Consider the following 24,636-nt stretch of genomic DNA (forward strand, 5'->3'; position numbering starts at 1 on the left):
GATGATACAAGTTTCTTTTTCAACCCACCCCAAAATAGCCTTCTTTTTTATTTTTTATTTTTTTACTAGCTGTCATTTGGGTTTTTACAGAAATAACTGAAGTAGCCTAGGGCTACAGGCTATTAAACAACTAAACTTGACTACGTCCTGCCTGTACTCATCTAAGATTACATTTTACCTATATTAAATCTTCACCCATTACAAAATTCTCAGATTTAGCTCAATCACAAATAATGACAGAATGTCTACTGGTATTTTTGTTTTGTTGTTGAACCGTGTTGCGATTTTTTTGTTTTGTTTTAAAGTACATTCAATGTTCTCTGAAAACAAATGTTGTTGTAACATATACAGTAGGCTACCTATAACCCTATGATTATGCAAAAGGGTGGTGCTGTCGATCGATTTAAAATTAACTAATTATTAACACATTTTTCTGTAGCCTAATTAATCACGATTACCCCTGCCCTGATAGCACACGTACATCACAGAGACATCTATTTGATGTGTGTGTTTGTGTGTTTACATCTGGAAGATGTATTTTTTAGAGTGTTTGCTCATCTGCAATACGTCTAGGGCGTTTCCTGTCAGATGTCAAATAGACGTTTAGAAGATGTCTTTAAGATGTAATGATTTAATTTATGTTAAACTGACAACATAAAGATGTCTATCAGATGTTAGTAAACAGCAGATGCTTTCCAGATGAAGTGATCTTTAACAGACATCTTTCAGACGTATGTGTGCTATCTATCGTATACCATTACATTTTTAATACGTTATATTTTTATAATGAATAAAAAAGCCAGTAAATGAATGAACACCAGTGGTGAAACTGATGTCTCTTACATGTATTCCTATTCGTTCAACAAAACTGAAAGCTATCATTTTTAACATTTATTAGACTTTTCAAAAAATATAACCTCTTAATTTAAGTGAACATCGCATTTAGCTGTGCCCTTTGATAGATCACATTCACAAAAAAAAAAAAGTTATTGTTTTCGTTGTTTTAGACACATGTAACCAGTGCTTAATTTGAGCCGTATCCTGTTCAGAAAAATTTCAAATTTTGGATTTTTGCGTTTCGGCATGGTTTTTAAACGATCTGGCAAACAAGTGCATGGCGACGGTGCGTGCACACAAGCGAGCGTGTTCAGTTCAGTTCTGGGGAGTGAGCAAAGCTCAACTTCCATGAGAATTGATTGAAAACGCTGCTTTCAAAGTACGGGTTAATGCAAATGTAGGCCTATGTAGAGGTTATATTTTGCTATCGGCAAATATATATATTTTTATCAGCTGTCTTACGTTCAGAATTTACTATCATGTTGCTTTACTAAAGCCTACTGTATTTGGAGAGTAGCGTCAAGTTCAGAGATGGGCAGTGCGTTAGTCACAGTGCCTTAATTGCTGTTTTTGATCCGGCATTATTTATTTTCAAATTAAGCACTGCATGTAACTTTATAAGCAGCTTTAAGATGTTCAGGTCTAAGAGGTAGGCTAGATCTTGACTGCATACATTATAAAAGGTCTTCTTGCATCACTTAGGAGGATGTCAGAGCAGTTTGGATACAGTGATGAATGAGAGGCGTGGCCCATACGACGCGCGTCACTGTGGTTGAATAAAGCACGATCGGACTATACTTCTCCAGCACTTTTGAGCGGCCGGGCGGACAGACGCAGGAACAGCGATAGGTGATGAATAACTAAACAGCGAAAGGTAATTTGCTGATTTACTGGGCAATTCCATTACGCCCTGTCCTTTTTTTGGTATAGCCTATTTATATCCTGTGGTGGACTATACCACTACATAGCCTACCTTTTAAGCGTATTTAAAATATTTTGTAATTTAAAGATTTACTGAATTTGAAAGCAATAGCTGGAGCCAAACGCAGCAAAAATCTGGTATTTCCAATTTCTTGCATAATCTGTACTACTGTAATGCATGTAAAGTGAAAGCAAGGTTGAATATGACATAATCACGCTGTTTAATAACTTGTGTTATGGCTGTAACAGTAGCCTACAATTTGTAAACGTTCTGTAGAAACTATTCTCGCTTAGGCTACTAAAACATTTCTAAGTGAGTATTTGGAAATTGTAATGTCATATTGTCCTGTATTTGTCTGTTATAGGTTGACACTGTGCAGCGGCGCGTTGAAGGTGAAAACCGGTGAGTTGCATAATCATACTCAGACTGAAAGATTAAAAACTACGGTGAGTCGATTCACTGATACTGGTTTACGAGGGCAAAAAACGTCACATTATTTTAGTACTTAAAATCGACAATATTTCAACAAATTAAAATGTTGTCGTTTACTAAGCTACATCTTAAAACCATGTCCTCAGACAATAAATCAAGGATTTACATTAATAAAAATATTAACTTAAAAAATGGGATCTTTTAAAGATAATGGTTGAAGGAAGACATTAATATGTAATAAGATATAGTGTAAGTTCTGTTAAACTGCCTTGACATTTCAAAAGATAATTGCATTATTAGAAAATCAGGCTGATACCATAATACAGTCTAAATGAATTAATTTAACATTTGTCTATATATAAAATAAACATATGACATCTGTATCTGACCGTGTAGAAGCATATTGACACAAGCTTGTAAGAGAATGGAAGAGGCAGGAGACTCTGCTATGAATTGATTTTAGTCCACAGACTATATAAGTCTTAAAACCTTTGGAACATCAATGGCTGGAAATATATTTAAATACATCTAAATTGTTATTTTTGTATATATATATATATATATATATATAATAGGGTTAAAGTTTTATCTAGGCTACTTCACTGCTGACTTTCAGTGTTTGTCCTTGCTGCTTCTTTATAATTTCTTTTGTCTGCTTGAAACTCTGGCATAAATGCATTGCTCTTTTCTTCTGCAGAGAAGACGGAGAAGAAAAAGACATCTGTGCTGTTCTTCCCTCCTGTCCATGACATGATGCGGGACTCTGTCTTCAACTGCTGCGTTTCCCCAGGCCATCCCCCTGGTGGAGTGGAGGAGCACCACCAACATAGAAGCAGAGCTCACACTCCGCCGCCTAATGATAGGCGTTTCCTTATATTCTTTGACTTTGATGAGACCCTGGTGGATGAGTGCACTGACGACTCTATAGTGACTGTGGCGCCAGGTGGAGTCCTGCCCGGCTGGCTGAAGGACACTTACCGTCCTGGCCACTACAATGAGTACATGCAGCGTGTGCTGGCCTACCTCGCCGAACAGGGCATCACCCCGGCAGCTATTCGAGACACAGTGGTAAAGCTCCCTCCTTGCCCAGGCATCCCCACTTTGATGCAATTCCTGCTTTCCCAGCCATCAAGGGACTTTGAAGTGGTTTGCGTGTCTGATGCCAATACTGTCTTCATCGAGACGTGGCTGCAGCACCTAGGCTTCCGCCCACTGTTTCTGCGTATTTTCACCAACCCGGCTCACTTTGATGATAATGGGCAGCTTCAGCTTCGGCCCTTCCACTCCCATGAGTGCCTGCGGTGCCCAGCAAACATGTGCAAAGCGGTGGTGGTAAGGCAGTACGTGGCCCAGCGCATACGTGAGAGAGGCGGGCGGCCCTTTCAGAAGGTTCTGTATGTGGGCGATGGGGCCAATGACTTTTGCCCATCACTCACTCTGTCAGCGGGTGATATAGCATTCCCACGCCGGGACTTCCCAATGCATAAACTGATTCAAGAGATGGAGGAAGCCAAACCTGGAGAGTTCAAGGCAAGTGTGGTGCCCTGGAACAGTGGAGAGGATGTCATCAACACCCTGAGGAAGATAATAGAGAGGCCCTAAATATATAACCTACACCTAAACAAGGCCCTCAATATGTTCACAGATTTCTTGTTACATTCCAAACTCTAATATCACCTTAGTTCTGTTGATTGAAACTGCCATATTCAGACACATAACAATGACTCCATTGTTAACAACAAAATGAGTTAAGGATCTTTTAATAACATCCACAGCTAATGACTGTGTGCAGTTCAAATGACACTCCAATAAACTGTACTTTGAAAATGTCAAGCCATCTAAAAGCTTTACACACACTTACAGTATATTTAGATTTACAGATTTGAGCATGAATATATGCGTGTGACTATCTCTTAGACTTTTTTCCTGATTGCATTAGCATGAATACTGGCCAGTAGAATATCTCCTTAAATTAGTTAGTATTCGGGACTGAAATATTGTATGTATTAGATGCTATGTATTTTATTAGTAAACTTGAACCCATCCTCTGCTTGGGAGTGCTCAGTAGTTGTTTTAACCTGTGTTTGGTTGTGTGTTTGTCAGACTATGGATCTGATATAAATTAACCTCATCAGCAAAGTATTTTACTCAAATCTGTGTCTTGTATGTTTTGACCCCTCACCCCAACACCGGTCATGTGTCTTCTTACATGGTTTTAAGGATATATATGAACACAATGAAATCAAATTCCAGAATCCACTCAAGTCTTGTTGTCTTGTCTAGCACTTTCTTGTCTAGCATACATCTTGGGTTTTTTTAAAACCAGAATCTGAGTAAATTACACTAAAAAGTTTGGAAAAAAAATATAGGTTTAATTGCTGAACAGATAGTTGCATCTTTATGTTGGTCACAATTTCTCCAGTGTGAACATTCTTAAGCGTTACCTGTTATCGTAGAGGACTGCATACCTTCAGGAGAAATTGACTATATGTCTAGCACCATCTTTACTTTATTTTAGTTGTAGTGAATTCCTGTATGTTGGTAGTTGTATGTAATAGGTTGACTGTTTTAGCCATTTTCTTTATATTAAATCAGAATGCTTACACTCTTCTATGACCTTATAATCATGGTCATTGTGAACATTGTGATCACCTCAGACAACATGTAGCTTCAAGAGTTTATATGAATGCATATTTAATGAGATATTGGCTCATTTGCATATTTGATTTTATTTTTTTAGACAAAGTGTAATACAAAAAGTATTTCTCTTAATATGAAGATTAGTCTTTTAGAAATGTATGAGGATATCTAAGTTATAAAGGGAAGAAAAAGTCCCATTCACCCGTGGTGTCATTATAGGGTCACCTAATCTTAGTTATTACGTCCCGGTTAGAGATTTTGGCACGCATCACATGTTGTTCAATTGAGTCATATTAGTCTAGAACAGTTGAGATATTCTCCGCTAAATAAAGTGCAAATCTTACCCAGGACAAATTCCCCAAATATCGACCAAGAAGTAAAACCTAACAGCAAACACTCATCTCCACCTGGTGGCCGCATACGAGATCTTTTTAAAGAGACCGCGCGTATCAAAACAATAACTCCTTTCTCACTGGTCAGCTGCGAGCACGTGACTTCACAGCTGATTTCCGTGGATGGCGTGTTTTTGCAGGATCAGATGTTCGTCCTTACCTCGACGAGGCATGAATACGCTTCTCATGATCGCAGTGGAATCAGCCGTGGCATACTGACACACAGCTCCTCCCTGCGCTGACAGTAGATTCACTGTCGTTATGGCCCAGGCTGCACAGATAAACGTCCTCGATATCAACACTCCTCTTAGAGTGGAGCACGACAAGAAAAGACGACAATTCAGCATCCGACTGAACGGTTAGTAATGCGGCAGATAACGAGATGGGGGAGGAGGAAAAACACCGTCCTCTCGCCTGCCTTTTGTTTATTATATTTAGCTTCTCAACACGATAAACATGTTATCTAATAGAATCCGTCCTTGATATGTGTTTTGCCTTGTTGTTTATGTAAACGTCGTTACATGCTTTGATCTCAGTAGGTAATTGGATATGACATGAACTAGTTGTTTTGCTCGAGCATTTTTTGTTTTAATACACCATCAGCTTGTTTTTTATCTTTCTGGTGTGTAGTGCGTTTAATAAGTAGGATTCGTCCGATGGATGCTGCAGTTTCAGCTGTTTTGTTTTTCCGTACAGAGCCGCAGTAAATCTCGCATGTCAATATAGCCACAGTTTGTGCATTTTCTCAAATGCGAGCTTTGTTTTCTATTTCTCTGGCTGAATCAATAACTATTGCTAGCCTACCCGCTATAGCCACCCCATCCATACTTTATTTTTTGGCTACTTCCTGTTCCACCATCGCCACTGATTTCTATCTGTACAAAACAAACACTGGTCGTTTCGTTTCTGTCGTTGCATGTGTAGAAGAAACCCCGTTGTTTATTGCTGGGTTTCACTTCAAAATAAAGGGGTTGTATTCACTGAAATGACGCTTTCATAGAGACATAAACCAAGCCCACACAACGACTTTGCGACTATTTCCCCGGAAAGCGACATGCATCCTGTTTAACAGCGCAGTTCATGAATTACATTGTTTACTGTTTGCTACTGACTTCTATATTCGCATCTATTCTGTTGCATATTGAAGGTTCCCATGACAGGGCTGTGCTGCTGTATGAATATGTGGGAAAGAAGACGGTGGATCTGCAGCATACTGAGGTTCCTGAAGCTTACAGAGGACGAGAGATCGCCAAACACCTGGCCAAGGTTGTAGATTACTCAAAATCAATGTGAACAATGCTATTACCTTGTTCGCTGGCGTGCATTCAATTTTTTCTTTTTCTTTTGCTAGGCTGCAATGGACTTTGTGGTAGAGGAGGACCTGAAAGCCCATTTAACCTGCTGGTACATCCAGAAGTTTGTTAAAGAAAACCCTCACCCCCATTACTTGGAGCGCATCCTCCATTGAGAGCATTGAGGATCTCTTGATTCTAATTGGACGATTTGGGATTGGGTGGGATGGGTATCTTTTGGGCGTCCCTAATCCGTCTGACTGGGCTTGAAACTCCACAAAAGAAAGATTTATTTTGATGTTTGCGAGCAAGAGTGAATGCGATCGAAGGAGGGGAGAGATCTGAAACTACAAAGCCATGTAAACATTTTCTTTGGAAATATGAGAGTGTGGACTTTGAGGTGGGCACGTTTTCCCGTAACACAAAGCAGACTTTCAAGCCAATCTAGAGAAGGGAGGGGATTATGACACCCATTATGAACTCAAAATATCAACTGTTTGACATGTTCATAAGAGTGACGTCAGACTCCATATGCCTCTCTGGCCTTACGCCTTCAGATTTAGTGGTGCTCACGAGAGAGATACACGTGCACTTGTGTACCCACATGCACAGGATGTGCACAGGAGTTTTAGGGACATCCCAATGTAACTGTCCTGTCAAAAACAGCTATTCTCTTCTGTGCATGTTCTAGGCTGGTTTTGTGCTTTTGCATGTGTGTATCGGTGTATACCATGGCCAGTGAGGAGCTCAGACTCTGGAGACAATCGCCTGCCCATATATTCGCAGGGCTGAACCTCTCAGGATACACACTTTATAAACACAGTAAAGCACCTCTGCATAGAGGATTCTGTTACAAGTGGTTGGATGTGTGTGTGTATGGACAAGAGTGTGAGCGTATGAATCAGTGTATGTTAATTACTCCCATATATCCCAGGGGTCTTAATAAAAGTCAGTTGATGAACTGGCTTGAACAACATCGGTTGTTTGCATTTCATATTCTGTGCCGACACAAACATCTGTGACACCATAAATGACTGATATTCCTGGCGATGATAATGATGGTCATCTTTTTCACGTAAAACTGGGCTCTGTTACGTCAGTTTATAATGTAATAAAGACTAAAGATGCCTGACACCCATCTGTTTTTACACACTTATGTACTCTTAATATTACTATTCATGGTTTTGAATAAAACATTTTAGATAACTTGGTTTATGAGTGTTTGTGTTCATAAATATGATGTGTTTTAATTGTCTGTACTTTCGAATAAAGTTTTTTAAATATTGAAATATGCTGTATTCAATAATCATTAATTCATTGTTGTTTGTGCCACTTCTATACTTATTTCTGTGCACTGCTAACTATTGGGTGTAGTGAACACTACTAACACTGAAACTGTCTTTTGGACCTTGAACCGTTTGGTTCCTATTGAAGTCCATTATATGGAGAAAAATCCTGGAATCATCAAAAACCTTAATTTCTTTTTGACTGAAGAAAGAACGACATGGATATCTTGGAAACTACTCTTTAAAATATTTTTTTTAGAAAAACAAAATTCTGTAAAAATCTAAAAATGTTTTTTTTTTCCTTATTTAAAGCACCGTTGGACAGTCCGCACAATGCCTACAACTATTGCTTTGAATTTAGTTCCCTTTCCTAAAAAAATAGATGAATGCATTTTGTCAATTTAATCAATGCACATATATCAAATGAACGGTGTTAATGCTTATGTTATGCAATCCATCACTATGGGGGAGACAGAGAGCGCAAACCACGCACGTGTTACCGAGCACCGTGTATACGGTTCCCCCCTCCCCTCCTATGCACCAGCGCCATACGAGGACGGGACTCACTACATAAACGAGAACCGACCACATTATGGGTGAGTGCCTTCTCTGTAATACCCTCGCATCCACGTGTTTTACATGACTTAAAGTTTTGGACAAAGTACAAAACAGTTAAATCATTTAGTCAGACCACATTCTTTATGCAACGTTTGCAAACGCTGTGGGAATGGTTTGTCCTCCTACTGAAAGCCCCATAGTGTTGTCCTTGCTTTCGATTGGTCACCTCCGCTATTCAAAAACATAAATAATATAGCCTCGCGGGACAAACTATAATTAAAAGCAGTTACTTGTTTGTTGTACGAAATAATGTGTTCCATACATTACAAACAAATGTCTTTAACTAAATAAAGCAAATATTAATATCGTTTCCGAATCTGTTCAGGTGGTAGGGTCCTCAACTAAATTCAGATTCACGGGATTTGTAGTCTCTTTCATGTACTCGAAATTATTAGCGCTGAAGCCGCGAACTACATTACCTAAAGTGCACCGCGACAAGTTTTGCGTCAAGTCTAGTTCGTTGCTTTTTCAAGATGGCGTCGCTGGGAAGGAGGCGCGGTGTCCCAGTCAACAGGGAGAGGTCAGTTAGACTAAAACCTGTCATTATTTCATAATACTTGACGTGAAATGTTTAAGCTTTGTGCACATTTTAAGTTCGTTTCCTATCTTTAAAACACCTGGTCTTTTAACGTTTTGTGAAGCCACAAATTCTAAAGAAACATAGTCTGAATGGAGCTCATGTGTTGTTTTGATTAGCTTAACGTTACTGATTAGCAGTTCAGAGAACACCAAAAATGTAATTATATGGCGGTTTTATCTGAAATCTTGATACTGATCCTCCGTGTTTTGCAGTAATGTGTTACCCATTTTGACAAGCGAGAGACAAGTTAAAACAGCGCTTTTCACCCATGACAGCGGGTTTCAAGGAGACATATGCAGCTAGCAGCATTTATAGTTGTTATACTAAGTTTCATATACTGTAAATGTCTTGAAAACAGTAATAAATTGTATTTTTGCTCCCAAAAATATGTCCTTTTAATGCACAGCCTGTTAAACTGACAGTAACGTAACGTAATGCGTTAAAATTTAAGGCGGACCGCTCTCGCCTGATTTTATGAAGTTAACGTTAGTTATCAGTCCGTATTTTCTAATATGATAACTTGTTTTAAATGACAAGATTTTATCAACATAACTAATCAAATTGTCTTTCATTGTACATTTGAAAATGTACCGTCAGATTTTTTTTTTTCTATTCAAAAATAGCGAATAAGTTTTTTGTTTCACACGCAGAGAACCCAGGCCGCAGATGCTCTGGCTGATATGGGCAATGCGAGACAGGTCTCGTCTAAAGACCACTATATACAGTCATTTTTTAGCGGAGGATTTTTTTATAGCAGCTTTACCATTTTTAAAACAATTTAGAAACATGTGGCAAAAAAAAAAAAAATCATCACAGGAAATGCGTCCCATCTGAAGTAATATTGACTGGTCATAAAGCATCTGCCTTGTCAAAATATTTTGACTTTTTGTACACATTAAATCTCAGTAGTTGCATTCACATGCAACCAAATAATCAGATCAGACTAATGGCTCAATGGGCTTTATGCACAGCTGCACTACTTCCTGAACTTCAGCCAGCTCCTTGTTTCCTGTCTGCCATTATTGGCCAAATTGATTAATTCAGGTGTGTCTGATTATTGTTGCCATGACTACTGAGGTCAAGCACACCTGAATTAATCAATTTGACCAATAATGGCAGACAGGAAACAAGGAGCTGGCTGAAGTTCAGGAAGTAGTGCAGCTGGGCATAAAGCCAATTGGGCTGAAAAGCCTTGATTTAAACGCCTCATTTGATTTGAAATAACCTGAAATAATCATCAATAGGAAAAAGTTAAGCATTTAAACACTTAAATCCAAGCTTTTTCCTCAATCAGAGTTTAAAAAATGTCTTCCGTACATGAACAGTGGTCTTACAAGCTGATCAGTGAAGGAGACTAAATATTTACTAAATATGTGATTAAAAACAAGCTCTTCTGATATGTCATCAGGACAAAAATGGCAATTAAATTACTGCAGCGGCAATATTGTACTGTTTTGAATCGCTTTGCTAAGTTTAGATTTTATATAAACAGAAGTTTCAGAATGTGAAATCTGAATAAATTAATTTGGGCCTGGTTTGACAGACAGGGTTTAGATTAAGCCAGGTTTAGATTAAGCCAGGATTAGGCCTTAGTTCATTTAGAACATTTAAGTAGCTTTTATAAACGTGCCTTAGAAAAAAAAACATTGCTGGTGTTCAACTCAAACATGCATTTTAGTCTAGGACTAGCTTAAGCCTGGTCTGTGAAACCAGGGGTTGGTATGGCGAACTCACATTTTCCTCTTCCTCTTTTCTCTCTCTCAAGGGGAGTGATGGCGGCGACGGAGTGTTACATCGTCCACGAGATCTACAACGGTGAGAATGCACAGGAGCAGTTCGAATATGAGCTGGAACAGGCTCTTGAGGCACAGTACCGCTACATCGTGATCGAACCCACGCGCATCGGGGACGAGACAGCCCGCTGGGTGGCCGTGGGAAACTGCCTCCACAAATCCGCCGTTCTGGCCGGGGCCGCGTGCCTCCTGACGCCGCTCGCCCTTCCCGCCGACTACTCCCGTTACGTGGCGCTGCCGGCTGGCGCTCTGAGCCTGGCCTGCGCCGCACTCTACGGCATCTCTTGGCAGTTCGACCCCTGCTGCAAGTACCAGGTAGAGTACGACAGTCAGAAGCTCTCGCAGCTCCCCCTGCACACGCTCACCTCCTCTACACCGGTGGTTCTGGTTCGACGGGACGACGTGCACAGAAAGAGACTGCACAACACGATAGCGTTGGCGGCCCTGGCGTACTGTGCCAAGAGGATCTATGAATTGTACGCTGTATGAGCGCTATGCCACATCCACACGCACGCATACAGACACTGACCTACACACACAAAACACGCGGCAAGGAGGTGAGAAGCACTACTAAACATCCGACACTGGCAGATACACACACGTACACACCAAACAATAACATACGGACGGACCGACAGTGAGAGTGATCGAAAAAAGGATACGCGACGCTCTCTGTCACAATTTTTCATTTCAACTGGTCAAGGATTGGACAGATTGATGGATGGATGTATGAGAGGAGCGGTTGGGGGGGAGCTTATAGTTCTGAATGAATCTTCCTCTTTTCTCTGTACTTTAAAAGTGATATCACCAGTGCACTTGAGCCCCCTTTCCCAATTCTTCCCTGCACCTGTCCAGCCCCATCCTCGTCCCGCGACCCTCCCCCAACGGTCACCTGCCACCCACATGGAGCTTCCGCACCCGGGTAGCGACCTGTCGGACCGAACGTGTGGTGGACAGACAGACGTGTTTTAAGAATGACCTTTGAATCCTCTCTTTTCTCCCTCTGTGTAGTTTTACTGTACCCTGCCTTTGGTGCGTCACCTTTTCATTAAACAGTAGGAGATTTAACCTCACAGGTATCTCTGATGACCTTTATTTTGACCCTCAAGGGCTTGGATTCTTTCTTATTGCACATCTAAGTTGTAGCCTTCATGCAGATCTCGCAGTCAGATTTATTTTTCAGGTCACGGTTTGTAATGGATCAGTATAAATCCGGATTTTCTGATGAAGTTAAGAAAAATAAATCTAAAAAGTAAATGTTAACTCCTCTGAAAGAGATAGTTCACCCCGAAATTGAAGTTTTGTCATTTACTCATGTTGTTTTAGATCTATATGCTGTTACTTAATTTTTCATTTTTGGTTATAACGATTCCCTGAATTTGCAGGCAAACCAGTGCAATTGAATGGAATTTACTTACTTATTTACAATATAACAAGCAGTTATTCACAGCCTATTTGCAGAGAAATTGTGAGAAATATAGTTTTCAAATGATATTTTGTATTAATGGCACCATGTTAAAAGATGTTTATGCTGTTCTTACAAATGCATCTGGCCTGTGGAGCTTAATCGAGTCATCTGTTTTATTTTGATATTGTAGTGTATAATATCTAAAATGGGAAATTCAAAGAGAAAATGGTAAGGCTTAATTGTATGTCTTTATTGTATGTGGGTTTAAGAGTCATTTCTTCTCAGTAGAATTGGAAAATAATGATATAAGAAAAAAAGTTTTCTCCAATTCTGCAGTTGGTCAACACTTCACCTTTTGGAGTCAGTGCTTATCATTCTTACAGCCACATTAGAAAACCATAATAGCATCTTGTGCTTTTGACATTTCAGATAGATGTCCAGTGTCGGATTCTGACGCATTCTTCAGGTTAACCAGAATTGCACAAAGATATATACTGATGAGTCAAAACATAAGTCACAGGGGAAGAAAATATTGATCATCGAACAAGGCCACATATTATGGCCTGGATAGATTAGATTGTAAGCAAACAATCAGTTCCTGTAATCGACGTGTTGGGGGCAGGAATAAAGACCTGAGTGACTTTGGCAAGGTTACTGGGTCAGAGTTTCTTTGAAACCACAAGATTTGTGGGTTGCTCCCGGTCAGCAGTGGTGAAAATTTACCGTGTGAATAACCGTGGTCAGAGGAGGGACAAACCACAAACCGGCGACAAGATGTTGGGCACCCAAGGCTATTCGATGCACACGGGCAATGAAGGCTATCCAGTCTGGTCCGAGCCAACAAAACGTCTACGGTGGCAAAAGTCACAAAATTTTAATGATCACTTGGAGTAATGGAAGAAGGTTACCTAGGTCTGATGAATCCCATTTTCTTTTACGTTACTTGGGTGGCTATGTACAGTGGGGGAAATAAGTATTTGACCCCTTGCTGATTTTGCAGGTTTGCCCACTTACAAAGAATACAACAATCTACAATTTTAATCATATGTACATTCTAACAGTGAAAGACAGAATCCCAAAGAAAATTCTAGAAAATCACATCATATGAATTTATAAAAATTGATAACCATCTGATGAGGAAAAACAAGTATATGACCCCCTACCAAACAGCAAGTATTCTGGCTCCTACAAGCCAGTTAGTCTTTCTTTAAGACACAGCCCCAATCCCAACCAATTATCTACATCAAATACACCTGCCTCACCTTGTTACCTGTATAAAAGACACGTGTCAACACCCAAACAACCAGCTTCCAACATCACCACCATGGGCAAGACCAAAGAGCTTTCTACGGAAATCAGGGACAAGATTGTTGATCTGCACAAGGCTGGGATGGGCTACAAGAGAATCGGAAAGCAACTTGGAGAGAAAAGATCAACTGTCGGTGCAGTTATCAGGAAATGGAAGAAGCACCACACCACCGCCAACCTCCCTCGGTCTGGGCCTCCACACAAGATCTCACCTCGTGGGGTGTCCCTGATCATGCGAATGTTGAGGAATCATCCCAAAACCACAAGGGGGAACTGATGAATCAACTGAAGGCAGCTGGGACCACAGTTACAAAAGAAACGGTTGGTAACACACTACACCGTTATGGATTGAAATCCTGCAGCGCACGCAAGGTCCCCTTGCTCAAGAAGAAACATGTACAGGCCCGCATGAAGTTCGCCATTCACCACCTGGACGACTCAGAAGAGTCCTGGAAGAATGTGATGTGGTCAGATGAGACCAAAATAGAACTTTTTGGCCTCAACTCAACTCGAGGGCAAAGAACACCGAGTACAACCCAAAGAACACCATCCCCACCGTCAAGCATGGTGGTGGCAACATCATGCTTTGGGGGTGCTTTTCATCCAAGGGGACGGGACAACTCCATCGTATTGAGGGGAGGATGGACGGGCCATATATCGTGGAATTCTGGACCAGCATCTCGTTCCCTCAGTGAGAGAGCTGAAGATGGGTCGAGGATGGGTGTTTCAGCACGACAACGACCCTAAGCACACCGCCAAAGCAACAAAAGAGTGGCTGAAGAAGAAGCACATCAAGGTTCTGGAGTGGCCTAGCCAGTCTCCAGACCTGAATCCAATTGAAAATCTTTGGAGGGAGCTTAAAATTCGAGTTGCCAGGCGACAACCTCGGAACCTGAAAGATTTGGAGGCTGTCTGCAGGGAGGAGTGGGCCAACATCCCTGCCGAAATGTGCACAAACTTTGTCACCAACAATAAAAACCGTTTGACATTTGTGCTGGCCAACAATGGCTTTTCTACAAAATATTAACATGCTGTTTGTCCAGGGGGTCAAATAATTGTTTTTCCTCATCAGATGGTTATCAATTTTAATAAATTCATATGATGTAATTTTCTGGAATTTTCTTTGGGATTCTGTCTTTCACTGTTAGAATGTACATATGATTAAAATTATAGATCGTTGCATTCTTTGTAAGTGGGCAAACCTGCAAAATCTGCAAGGGGTCAAATACTTATTTCCCCCACTGTATGTATGCACTGTAAACCAGGGGAAGTGATGTCAGCAGGAAGTAAATTAAAGTAAATGATTACGAGAAGACAGTTGAGGGATTGATTGGCTGAGCAACGTTCTGAAACCCTGGGTCCAGCAATTCACATGGACGTAAATTTAACACACGCCACCTACTTAGGCAGTCGTGGCCTACTGGTTAGCGAGTGAGACTGGTAACTCGCAGGTTGCAAGTTTTTATTCTCCATACTGGCAGGAAATGACTGAGATGCCTTGAACAAGGCTCCTAACCCCCCTATCACTCCCAGGCAAAAATGGCTGCTCATCACATCCCACTGCTCTGGGTGGGATGTGGTGAACCAACAAGTTCATGGCATCTTCACCTTGCAACCTACAGGACTTGAAGCATGTTCTGTGCCAGATACCACTGGACACCTTCCAAGGTCTTGTAGAGTCTGTGCCTCAGAGGGTTGGTGATGTAGACAGAAGCTCATAATTTTTTGGCTCAGTGTATAATACTATATATAATTCTATATCACAAAGATATTATACTATAGTTCATGATGTTAATGTTTTCAGGTTAGAAGGTGAGTCCATATGTTGTTTAAAAAAAATCATTTTTTTAAAATAAGCTTATTCGGAAAGAATGAACATGAAACTAAAACTGTTACGTATCTAATTTAAATAGTGCATGATTTTAAGGGGACTGGAATGGGGCTTTTCTTTAAACTTTAAGTGCAGAGGTGTTGTACAGGTTCTTTATGGTTTACTAGTTTTCAAAGGAAACCAGGTCTGAAACGGAGAATGCTTAACTCATCTTCAGGAATCTGAAAGGTAAACTTGTGTAAAAAGAATTTGATAAAATACCATATATTTCATGCACGTGGACATCTTTTTAAATCGCTGAGTTTGGAGCTGTACGTGAATCGGTGGAAATGAAAGTATGAATATGGCAGTAAATTGTCTTCTGTTTAGACTGACTGTTTGAACGCCATTTAAATAGCATTGCCTTGACAGAACTGTCTGGTGAGTTTCCTCCATCAACCATATTTGGAGACAAAAATCACCTGGGCTGGCACTGCAAACTCCAAATATTTTTTTTTGTTCAACAGTAAAGCATAGCAAGGAGCAAATTTAGAGTTTTAATTTGGACCAACATCATGGTCTCTTGAGGGAAAAAAATCCCTTTATATGCCAATTAATGCACAATTTAGAATTGAGTTTTTTCTCCAAAGCACAACTGTAATGCACATCCACCACCCAGGATCTTACTGAGAGCGGCATATGTGTGGTGCATCACTATACAACGAAAATGAGTCATTAGCATCTGTCATAACCAGATTATCATGATGCGGTCCTTGCAGACTGTAATGACGACGCTCCAAATCCATTTCTATTGTTTTTTTGTTGTTGTTGTTGCTATAGAAACCTATTTGGGACAAAAGACAGTTGAAAACTTCATCTAATGTTCAGATTTCAACTTCATGTTAGCATAGGGGGCACCAGAACATTACGATGATAATTAATTGAATATTAAGATGTGTAACTTTAGGAAATTAAATGTGACTTTCAACAGGGTGCCTGGAGTGGAAAATTGAGTTCATAATAAATTACGGTTAATAAATGTTCAATATATTAACAAACCATTTAATTTAAATTTAAATGCATGCCATGAATATTCACCTTTAGACATACAAAGTTTTTGCCGATGAAATCTTCAGAGGAAAGATGCAAAGTTTGTTTCTAAAACTGTTTTGTCTTATTCTTCTTTCACTCTCTGTTCTTTTACGGCCCGTGAAGCCATCAGTCTGAAGTAGAGAGCAGGCCAGAGTGTGCGCAGATAGACGGCCGCAGTCGGCAGCGGTCCAGCCAACACCACGTCTTTCTGTTTGTGACAGACAGCCTTCAGAACGGCACGTGCCACGTCCACTGGATCCCACCCCTTAGCTGTGGTTTGGTCCATTACTTCAGACCCAAAAGAACAAAACAAAAAGAAACGCTTCTTAAGAGACTGAGTTTAAGAGTTTGGTTGACAAGAACAGCATTCTCTCACCTCCATATTGAGAGCCGTCCCCCGTGACTGCGTTGATGGACAGGTTTGTTCTGATGTAGCCCGGGCTGATGACAGACACCTGCAGGCCGAACCTGTCGACCTCTGCCCTCAAACAGTCAAAGTAGGCTTGCGTCGCATGCTTAGATGCAGCATCTGATTAAAAGCATTACAGAGATGCAACCTGATCACTAGTAATACACCTTTTTAAGACTGAGTTAAGAAAATGTAGGGAATAAATGAAGGGGAAACCAATAATTCACTATATGTTTCTAAATGTAAATGTCTAGGGAGAAACACAATGAGTAGTATTAACAACACTTCAAAGTTTGAAATTACAACTTCCAACAGATTTCCATTACTTTTTAATTTATAAAAAAAGCTTGAATCCCACTGCTCCCAACCACTAGAATATGGAAACATCTTTTACTGTACCTTCTGATCATAGTGCAAAAAGCTAAGTTGTTCCTCAGTATTTTTGTTTTGTTTTCCAGTGCAAATGCCTAAAGATTCTTACATCAAGATGCATTTACTGGAGATAAAAAATGACATATAGACCATTTCACAAGATGTAAACAACACTGGTCCAGAAGCACTTCCTGTTTCAGTTTGTAACTGTTTTCTTTATTTCACATGTAAAGAAAACATCTTACAGATGTTTGTTTAACTTTTTGATTCAGTTTTAAATGTTCTGTTGGTTGTATTTTATCCCAGCTTTTATGTAGTGTTACAAAACTGAAACAGGAAGTGCTTCTGGACCAGTGTTGTTTACATCTTGTGAAATGGTCTATAATATGAAGTCTTGTTTTCTGTGAAATTGGTCAAAATTAAATACATTTATTATTAAAACAAAAACACGAAAATATGCCAATGGGCTCAGAAACATTTCAACTTAATTCAAAGAGAAGTTTTGATAACTCATTGACAGATATTTATTCTTCTTTTAACCCCTTAACCACAACAATGAAATGGCTGCAGCTTTTGAACCCTAATATCTTAATATCCTGGTCTTGTTTGGAAGCAGACAATTGACAGTTTCTTGTCTCATAGTAGTACATGAACAGTGTAAGAGAAGCTCATAAATGACTACCATTTTTTATGATATACTATCAAGAAAAAATATTAAAGGGGTGATGAACTGAGAAATCAAATTTTCCTTGAGCTTTTGATATCTAAGAGGTTATCATATTATAAGAATATCCTGTAAGTTTCAGAACTGAAAACGTCCTTGTTAGTCCAATAAAAGCTTTTATTTACACCAGCCTCTGAAAACATCTCGTTTTAAAAAGTGGGAAACTATGACGTCGAAGGGGTTAAAACACCACCCCCCGCAGAAGAAGATCAACACCTACTTCAACACGGCCGGTTTAGCCCCGCCCACCGATTCGCGCATTATACGCATAGTATCCTAACGTATGCCTACCTCGTGATGACAAACCGGATCGTTCTACCGAGCAATACAGAATATTGTGCAGTGCCCGGTTGTGGAAGAAGACAGTCGCTGCATAAGCTTCCTCTGGATTCCAATAGGACTTCATGGATAAACTTTATTTTTAAAGTCCCCGTGAAATCAAAATTGAACCTATTTACTTTGTTAGCGCATATTACTAGTCTTGTGGTGAACAATTAATCCGTGCAAGTGAATATATATTAAAAAAATGTTTTACCTTAGTAATCTTTAATCAAAATCTGAAAAGTTACTTCCGGTCTGGAACGGTTTCTTTTTCTGATGACGTAGGTTTCACAGTTTGGGTGGGGAAACGCTTAACCACTCCCCTCAAACCGTTAGTTTGCTATGAGCGAGAGATGGAGAGGAGGAGCGCTACAGTAAAACCCTGCCCTCTGTTCAATATTCCGTTTCACTTGGAAATACGTCACTGCACTGGAGAAAAATCGTTTGCAACTTCCGGTTCACGGGGACTTTAATGACGTTCCAGCTGATGAGGGTAAAACATCGTCGTCTGTTCACTTCATTTCACTGAGGATTGTTTTGTAAACGAGACTGGATTTGCAGACCGATTCAGAGTAAAGAACGGTGCTGTGCCTTCTATATTGGATCTGACAGGAATTGTGCAACACACGGACTCTTGGTCGAACATGTATGGGCGAATCCGGTTGCCATTTGACAACATTGGACGTTTTCCCCCACATACACCGACGGGTGAGTGAAACTCATTATAATATGCAAAACTGTTATCCACTCACAGCAGTGGGCGTTTATTTCCAAGTCTTCAGTGCGACATGCCCAAAAAAACCCGACCGTTTTTCAGGAAGGCTCACAACTTCGGTATTATTCACGGCAGCGCCATCTTTGAATTTTAATGAGAACGAAAGCGAGGCTGTGAGGGATAGACATGCATCTCTTCAATGGGCTGTACTGTTATTTAATGTGTTTTCCGATTGTTCCGCTCATGAAACACTGGAAAAATATCTTTCCAAGAAATTTCAGTTGACAAAAAACTCCCGACAATGTAAGCTGTGGAAATTTGTAAGTAATCTAGCCGCTTTATTGAGCTTTTTACAGCGGATGCCATTGGAAACACGTACGTCTATCCCTTACAGCCTCACTTTCATACCTGTCGTGGCGCTGCTCTGAATAAGGTCTATTACTTATTCATTTTGATGTTTTTGAATGCAAAAACCAAGCGAACGTCTTAAGTTGACCTCAGACAACAATATAATAACATTTTAAAAGCCAGTTCATGACCCCTTTAAAACTAGGATTTGAAAGGCTTGAAACATTTGAAATAAAGATAAATGTTTTCCAGGTTCTGGTTTAAGTTTGACGATAATTCAATAATGCCTTATTTATGACTACTGCATGTCACTGCAATCGTCTTTACCTTGATTACAAAAAGTCATCCATCAAAAGTGGTTGCTTTATCCAACCCAGATGCAGTTTGCAATCATAATGCTCCTGTTTTGACCTGTCATTTAGTCTGTATTTCATGCAACACTGGGATGGATCAGAAACCTCTAAATATCAGAGGTTGATTCTGAAGTGAATAGGTTTTGAAAACTGGAAGTGAGTCTTTCCGCCATCTCAGATGTAATCGGACGGGTTTTCTCTGCATTAGTGCTGTTCTGGATTGACTGCTTGAATGCATTCGCTTATTGGATCCTTCTTTGGACAGCAAAGAAGGATCCAATTCCCATAACATTTAACCAGCCCTAATAAAAATGAAGTTGCTCCTGTTGTAACAGCTGTGGTCTGTTTGCTAATAAAGTTGAGAAAGTCTGAGATGGTTCTGAGGGTCCCTCACATGCTCCCATTTTACAGTCGATGATTTCCATTTGCTCACAATGTGAAATCAGAAACAATAAAACAGTTGACTTTGTTCAACTCTATGATAATTAAGCCATTTTGGCGGATGAGCTTGTTCTAACACCTATCTTCGAGTGGAATCTCCGTCAAGGCAGACATTGCAAAGACCTATTTGTTGTGTATGTATACTCACATGCAGATCTGTATGGTATTGAAATCTTTCCCTGCACACTGCTGATGACAACAATATGTCCACTTCGTCTATCCACCATTGAAGGCAGAATGGCTGGAAAGAACGAAAAAACAAAAACATATATTTAAATTATATTTAATTTAATTTTTGATAATAAAGTTCAGGAGATTGTCTTGACTGCCACATGATTGGTTGATTAGATAATTGCATTAATGAGAAATTGAACAGGTGTTCTTAATAATCCTTTAGGTGAGTGTATATACAAATACACTAACTTTCAAAAGTAGTGGTCACTCAGTAATTTATTTATTTTATATGAAACATGACCGTAAAGACATTTATTTGATAATGTTACAGAAGATTTCTGTACTTTTGGACTTCCAATTCACTGAATAATCTTGAAAAAGTTTTTTTTTTTTAAATTTCAGCATTAAGCATTAAAAGCATTAAGCAGCACAAGTGTTTTCAACATTGATAATAATAAGAAATGTTTCTTGATAATTAAATCATTGTATTAGACTGACTCCTGAAAACACAGCTTTGCTATCACAGGAATAAATGACCTTTTAAGATTATTTTTGATCAAATAAATGCAGCCTCAATTCGCATAAAACTCCAACCCCAAACTTTAAACTATATAATCATTTCACTGATATCTTATTTTGACTCCTATTCACTCACCTTGTGTAAGAGCAACAGGACCGAAGTAGTTGGTCTCCATGACATCTCGCTGAACTGAGACGTGGGTGTCCAGGATGTTGCCACGGTAACTAATGCCTGCATTGTTAATGAGGACATCAACGTGACCATGGCACTTCAAAATATCCTTGGCGGCGCTGGTAACCAGGGATGAGCTGGAGAGGTCAAAGGTGACAGTGCAGGGAGCGTAAGTCTGAAAAAGAAAGGAATAAATAAACATAGTTAAGAGATTGGATATGTTCACACCTACATTTTTGTACACCTACACCTTATTTACCCACGAACTCGCTGTATAAGCACAATAACATTTTTAAACAGCCCTAAAAGATAACTGAACCGTCAAAAAGGAGAATAAGAGATTTGCTTGAAGGCTTTCACCTGTATTTTTCCATTATTATTATTATTTCTCAACTCCTCAACGACCTCTTGTAGTCTCTTCTGGTCCCGTCCGCAAAGGATCAGTCGGGCCCCCGCCGCATGGAAGACCCGTGCACACTCTGAGGGTGAAAAGACAGATTAAGATATTAAACAAACAATGAAGTAATATCCACAGTCAAATGGCATTGATAAGAGATTATGCTAAGCATTATAAGAGAGTTTATGTTCATGTAACCTTTGCCCAGGCCTGAGCTGGCTCCAGTGATCACCACCACTTTATCCTGTAGATTCTGCTTGTGTCTCAGTCTCTGCATCACTTTCAGCAAAATCAGCAGCCCGACAGTCCCAGCAGCAAGTGGCCCAACACCTAAACCTAACACACGCTCCATGTGTCTGTACTCTGTACACATATGCATACCGGTATATTAATCTATATTTATAAAAGACTCAACTCAACCCACCAGCATCTTTATCTAGAAGTAACATGGCAGCATTCTGTGAGACTGACCTTGGCCCAAAAACTAACTACCAACTATTACTAAATTGTAAACGATATTTAAAAGAAAAAAAACCCTATTTAATAGGAGGCTAATAATGCAGAAATAATGCAGACTAAAATGCAGGACCTTATAAAATTAACTAGTGAACCCCTCAAAAGATTAAAGTTAGCATGAAATGGAGATTCCAATTCTCTTTTGTTCCTTATTGTTAAGAGAACAGATGCAGTTTCTAGGGCAGGGTCGGCGCTATGGTGGGGCATTCGAGGGCCGTGCCCCCCCTAGCGCTCATTGATGCCCCTCCTACCACAGTTTCTAAATCATAAATCAGATGTAGGCTATACAATACCAAATGTTCAGCAATCTATTTAAATAGTACATTGTGTTTAATTTTTTGTCTAAGTGGATCTAATATGTGTTGGTGCCAAGAATTTTCACATGAAGAAATAGATACATCCAATCCGACTTTTCATTTTAAGTGCTGTAGTGGTCCAGTGGTAAAACCTTAGACTGGCGTGCAAAAGATTTTGGGTTCTAACCCACACTCGCATAATTATTTTTTTTCCCCCATCATTAAAACCGATTATGTTTATCAGTGGTTGTCAAGCAGGGACATGTTTGAGTGCATTTTACTTTGGAATTCACCGGTACGAATAGAGATTTCGCCGCAACAGATCAAGCGCGCGTCCGTGTGAAGATGTTTATTGTGGCAGCGCGAGCCACAAGAGAACACTTCAGCACCACAGATCGAGTCACCGAGCACTTTGATCACTTGATTTAAAAAACAACACATTTCAGCGTGCTATATCGCCTCTTATTTAACAAATGAATGCTCTGCTAGGTAACCGGATATGTTTTATTTATTTGTATTGGTACATCCGTGCCGCGAGATCGAGATGTATAAAAGTGCCGGGACAACATCGACCCTGGCAAAAAGTGGTGGGGAAATTCGCAAATAATAATTATAAATAATAATTATAATAATAAAAGGTGTTTCGTTTTTTTTTTTTTTTTTTTTTTTGCGTCAAAATATTTCTTAAACGGCAGTGCCCCCCCACTGATGACCCAATGCCCCTCCAGTAGATCTGCTCTGGCGCCGACTCTGTTCTAGGGGGATGGGAATGTTCATGTTTTTGATTAAAGATTACAAGGACATATGAATCTTTTAAAAAATAACGATGTGCTATTATATGTTTATTCAGAGCATTTGACTGCATATTGTTTAGGGCTGTGCAAAAGTTAATTGCGATTAATCGCATCCAAAATAAAAGTCTGTGTTTACATAGTATATTTGTGTGTGCTGTATATAATTATTTTGTATATATAAATACACACACATGCATGTATATGTTTAAGAAAATGTGTTATTCATATATAAAATATTTATATTTATATAATAAAGATTATGTATTTATATATATATACAGAATTTAAGCGCAAATAATTCTTAAATATATACATGCATGCATAGGTATTTATCTATACAAAATAATTATATACAGCACACACAAATATATTATGTAAAACAGACTTTTATTTTGGATGCGATTAATCGCAATTAACTTTTGCACAGCCCTGTAAACGAGGTACAGTGTAATGGACGTTGAAGCAGCCAAATGTTTCGGATCTCACGGCAACTCTATCACAAACCGTAGGTTAACAATTTCATAAAGCTTTGTCTGTAAAGGACTGTTTTAAATGGATATTGTTTTGAAAAAACTTTCTTACGTGCAATGTATGCGTTCCTATGCAATGACTTAAGCCAATCATAACAGTGGCCGTTTACTGCCAATCCGCTGCTTAAAAACGGATCATTTCAGACTAAGTTTTAATCATTCTAAAGGGGTCTTCTACGAGCCCCACACATAACATGCAGAAAAAAATTGTAGACTAAATCCCGCGCACAGTTAACTAACGTTAATTCGTTCCCTCAATTTATAAATTGTGCACTAGTTTAGGCTACTAATTTGTCGAATAATATTTGTCTAATTTGTGCGTGCGGCTAAACCTACACTTTTCCCCTGCATGTCATGTGCGGGGCTCCGTAGAAAATAATAATTCTTCCACATATGCAAAAAAACTTTTAACATTGTACGCGAATCTCAAGCATATTAAAATAATTAAAGATCCATGTCATGATCCTGTTTAAAACCCCTTAGACTTCAATAATACAGAACCACGTTTTCAATAATGTGATGTGTAATACGCAGTAGTAACTGATCCACAGCAACTATCTAGTAAATCGCGAATAAACGTTTTATTGCGCCATGCAACCGAATTTTCATAAAACATACCTTTTCATTTTTTAACGTCTCAGTATCTCATAATAATCATTCTCTCTAAAGGCTGTTGTATCAACATGCAATGTTCAGTAAATATATAAAATAAACCTAAAGGATAATGAAATTACCTACCGAAAGTTGAGACCCGAATGGAGATTCCGGAAGTCAATAACACCACGTGATGCTGGCCATAACGCCCTCTACCGAATCCAGCAACAAGGTACAGACACCAAGTGGAGTAACTCAAAACCCAACTTTGCTCATTTCAAAACAGCCTTTAAAATGTATTTTGAGTCTGTAAAATTTTTTTAAAAATCGAAAAGCCCAAAGATCTGTATCCCTCCTAAAAGAATTTAATATATGTCTGTGATGCCCTCTATCTTTATTTGTTTTTTTTTCGTGTTTTTTCTCTTTGAAAATGTGTAAAAGTAATGTCAATAACTTGATATCAAACTCTGTGATTTTGAAAATTCAATAAAAAAAGAAAAGAAAGCCCAGGTTTACATAACCAAAGTTTACTTAAAATTTCTCTCTCTCTC

At 39.3% G+C, this 24,636-nt stretch overlaps 4 protein-coding genes across 8 annotated transcripts; 3 read left to right on the plus strand and 1 right to left on the minus strand.

Annotated features, from left to right (window-relative positions):
* The first annotated feature begins 1,573 nt into the window (after positions 1-1,573).
* Positions 1,574-4,801, plus strand: phospho1 (phosphoethanolamine/phosphocholine phosphatase 1). 3 transcript variants are annotated; one of them, XM_039687733.2, is made up of 3 exons: positions 1,574-1,711; positions 2,124-2,161; positions 2,889-4,801. In XM_039687733.2, the coding sequence occupies exon 3, from the start codon at positions 2,942-2,944 to the stop codon at positions 3,791-3,793; it is 852 nt and encodes a 283-aa protein (XP_039543667.2). In that variant the 5' UTR covers positions 1,574-1,711; positions 2,124-2,161; positions 2,889-2,941; the 3' UTR covers positions 3,794-4,801. The 3 variants fall into 3 exon arrangements, with proteins under 3 accessions (XP_039543667.2, XP_039543668.2, XP_088984562.1); XM_039687734.2 differs by having other exon boundaries at positions 1,577-1,711; positions 2,124-2,205; XM_089128436.1 differs by lacking the exon at positions 1,574-1,711 and adding an exon at positions 1,832-1,896.
* A 538-nt stretch (positions 4,802-5,339) lies between these two features.
* Positions 5,340-6,955, plus strand: natd1 (protein NATD1). Its single transcript, XM_039687741.2, has 3 exons — positions 5,340-5,581; positions 6,371-6,489; positions 6,575-6,955. Exons 1-3 carry the CDS (start codon positions 5,485-5,487, stop codon positions 6,689-6,691), a joined length of 333 nt encoding a protein of 110 aa, XP_039543675.1. The 5' UTR covers positions 5,340-5,484; the 3' UTR covers positions 6,692-6,955.
* A 1,875-nt stretch (positions 6,956-8,830) lies between these two features.
* Positions 8,831-11,865, plus strand: tmem11 (transmembrane protein 11). The gene is made up of 2 exons (XM_039686335.2): positions 8,831-8,939; positions 10,765-11,865. Exons 1-2 carry the CDS (start codon positions 8,893-8,895, stop codon positions 11,279-11,281), a joined length of 564 nt encoding a protein of 187 aa, XP_039542269.2. The 5' UTR covers positions 8,831-8,892; the 3' UTR covers positions 11,282-11,865.
* Positions 11,866-16,359: 4,494 nt separating this feature from the next.
* dhrs7b (dehydrogenase/reductase 7B) lies at positions 16,360-24,308 on the minus strand. Of its 3 annotated transcripts, none has more exons than XM_089128438.1 (7): positions 24,230-24,308; positions 21,554-21,711; positions 21,319-21,437; positions 20,923-21,133; positions 20,242-20,334; positions 16,787-16,939; positions 16,360-16,698 (listed from the first exon to the last, which is right to left on the minus strand). In XM_089128438.1, the coding sequence occupies exons 2-7, from the start codon at positions 21,705-21,707 to the stop codon at positions 16,493-16,495; spliced, it is 936 nt and encodes a 311-aa protein (XP_088984564.1). In that variant the 5' UTR covers positions 21,708-21,711; positions 24,230-24,308; the 3' UTR covers positions 16,360-16,492. The 3 variants fall into 3 exon arrangements, with proteins under 3 accessions (XP_088984564.1, XP_039542268.2, XP_088984563.1); XM_039686334.2 differs by having other exon boundaries at positions 21,554-21,718; positions 24,230-24,299; XM_089128437.1 differs by lacking the exon at positions 24,230-24,308 and having other exon boundaries at positions 21,554-21,743.
* Between the last annotated feature and the right edge of the window lie 328 nt (positions 24,309-24,636).

The sequence above is a fragment of the Pimephales promelas genome, chromosome 3 (genome assembly GCF_988280905.1).
Source record: "Pimephales promelas chromosome 3, fPimPro1.hap1.1, whole genome shotgun sequence".
NCBI lineage: Eukaryota > Metazoa > Chordata > Actinopteri > Cypriniformes > Leuciscidae > Pimephales > Pimephales promelas.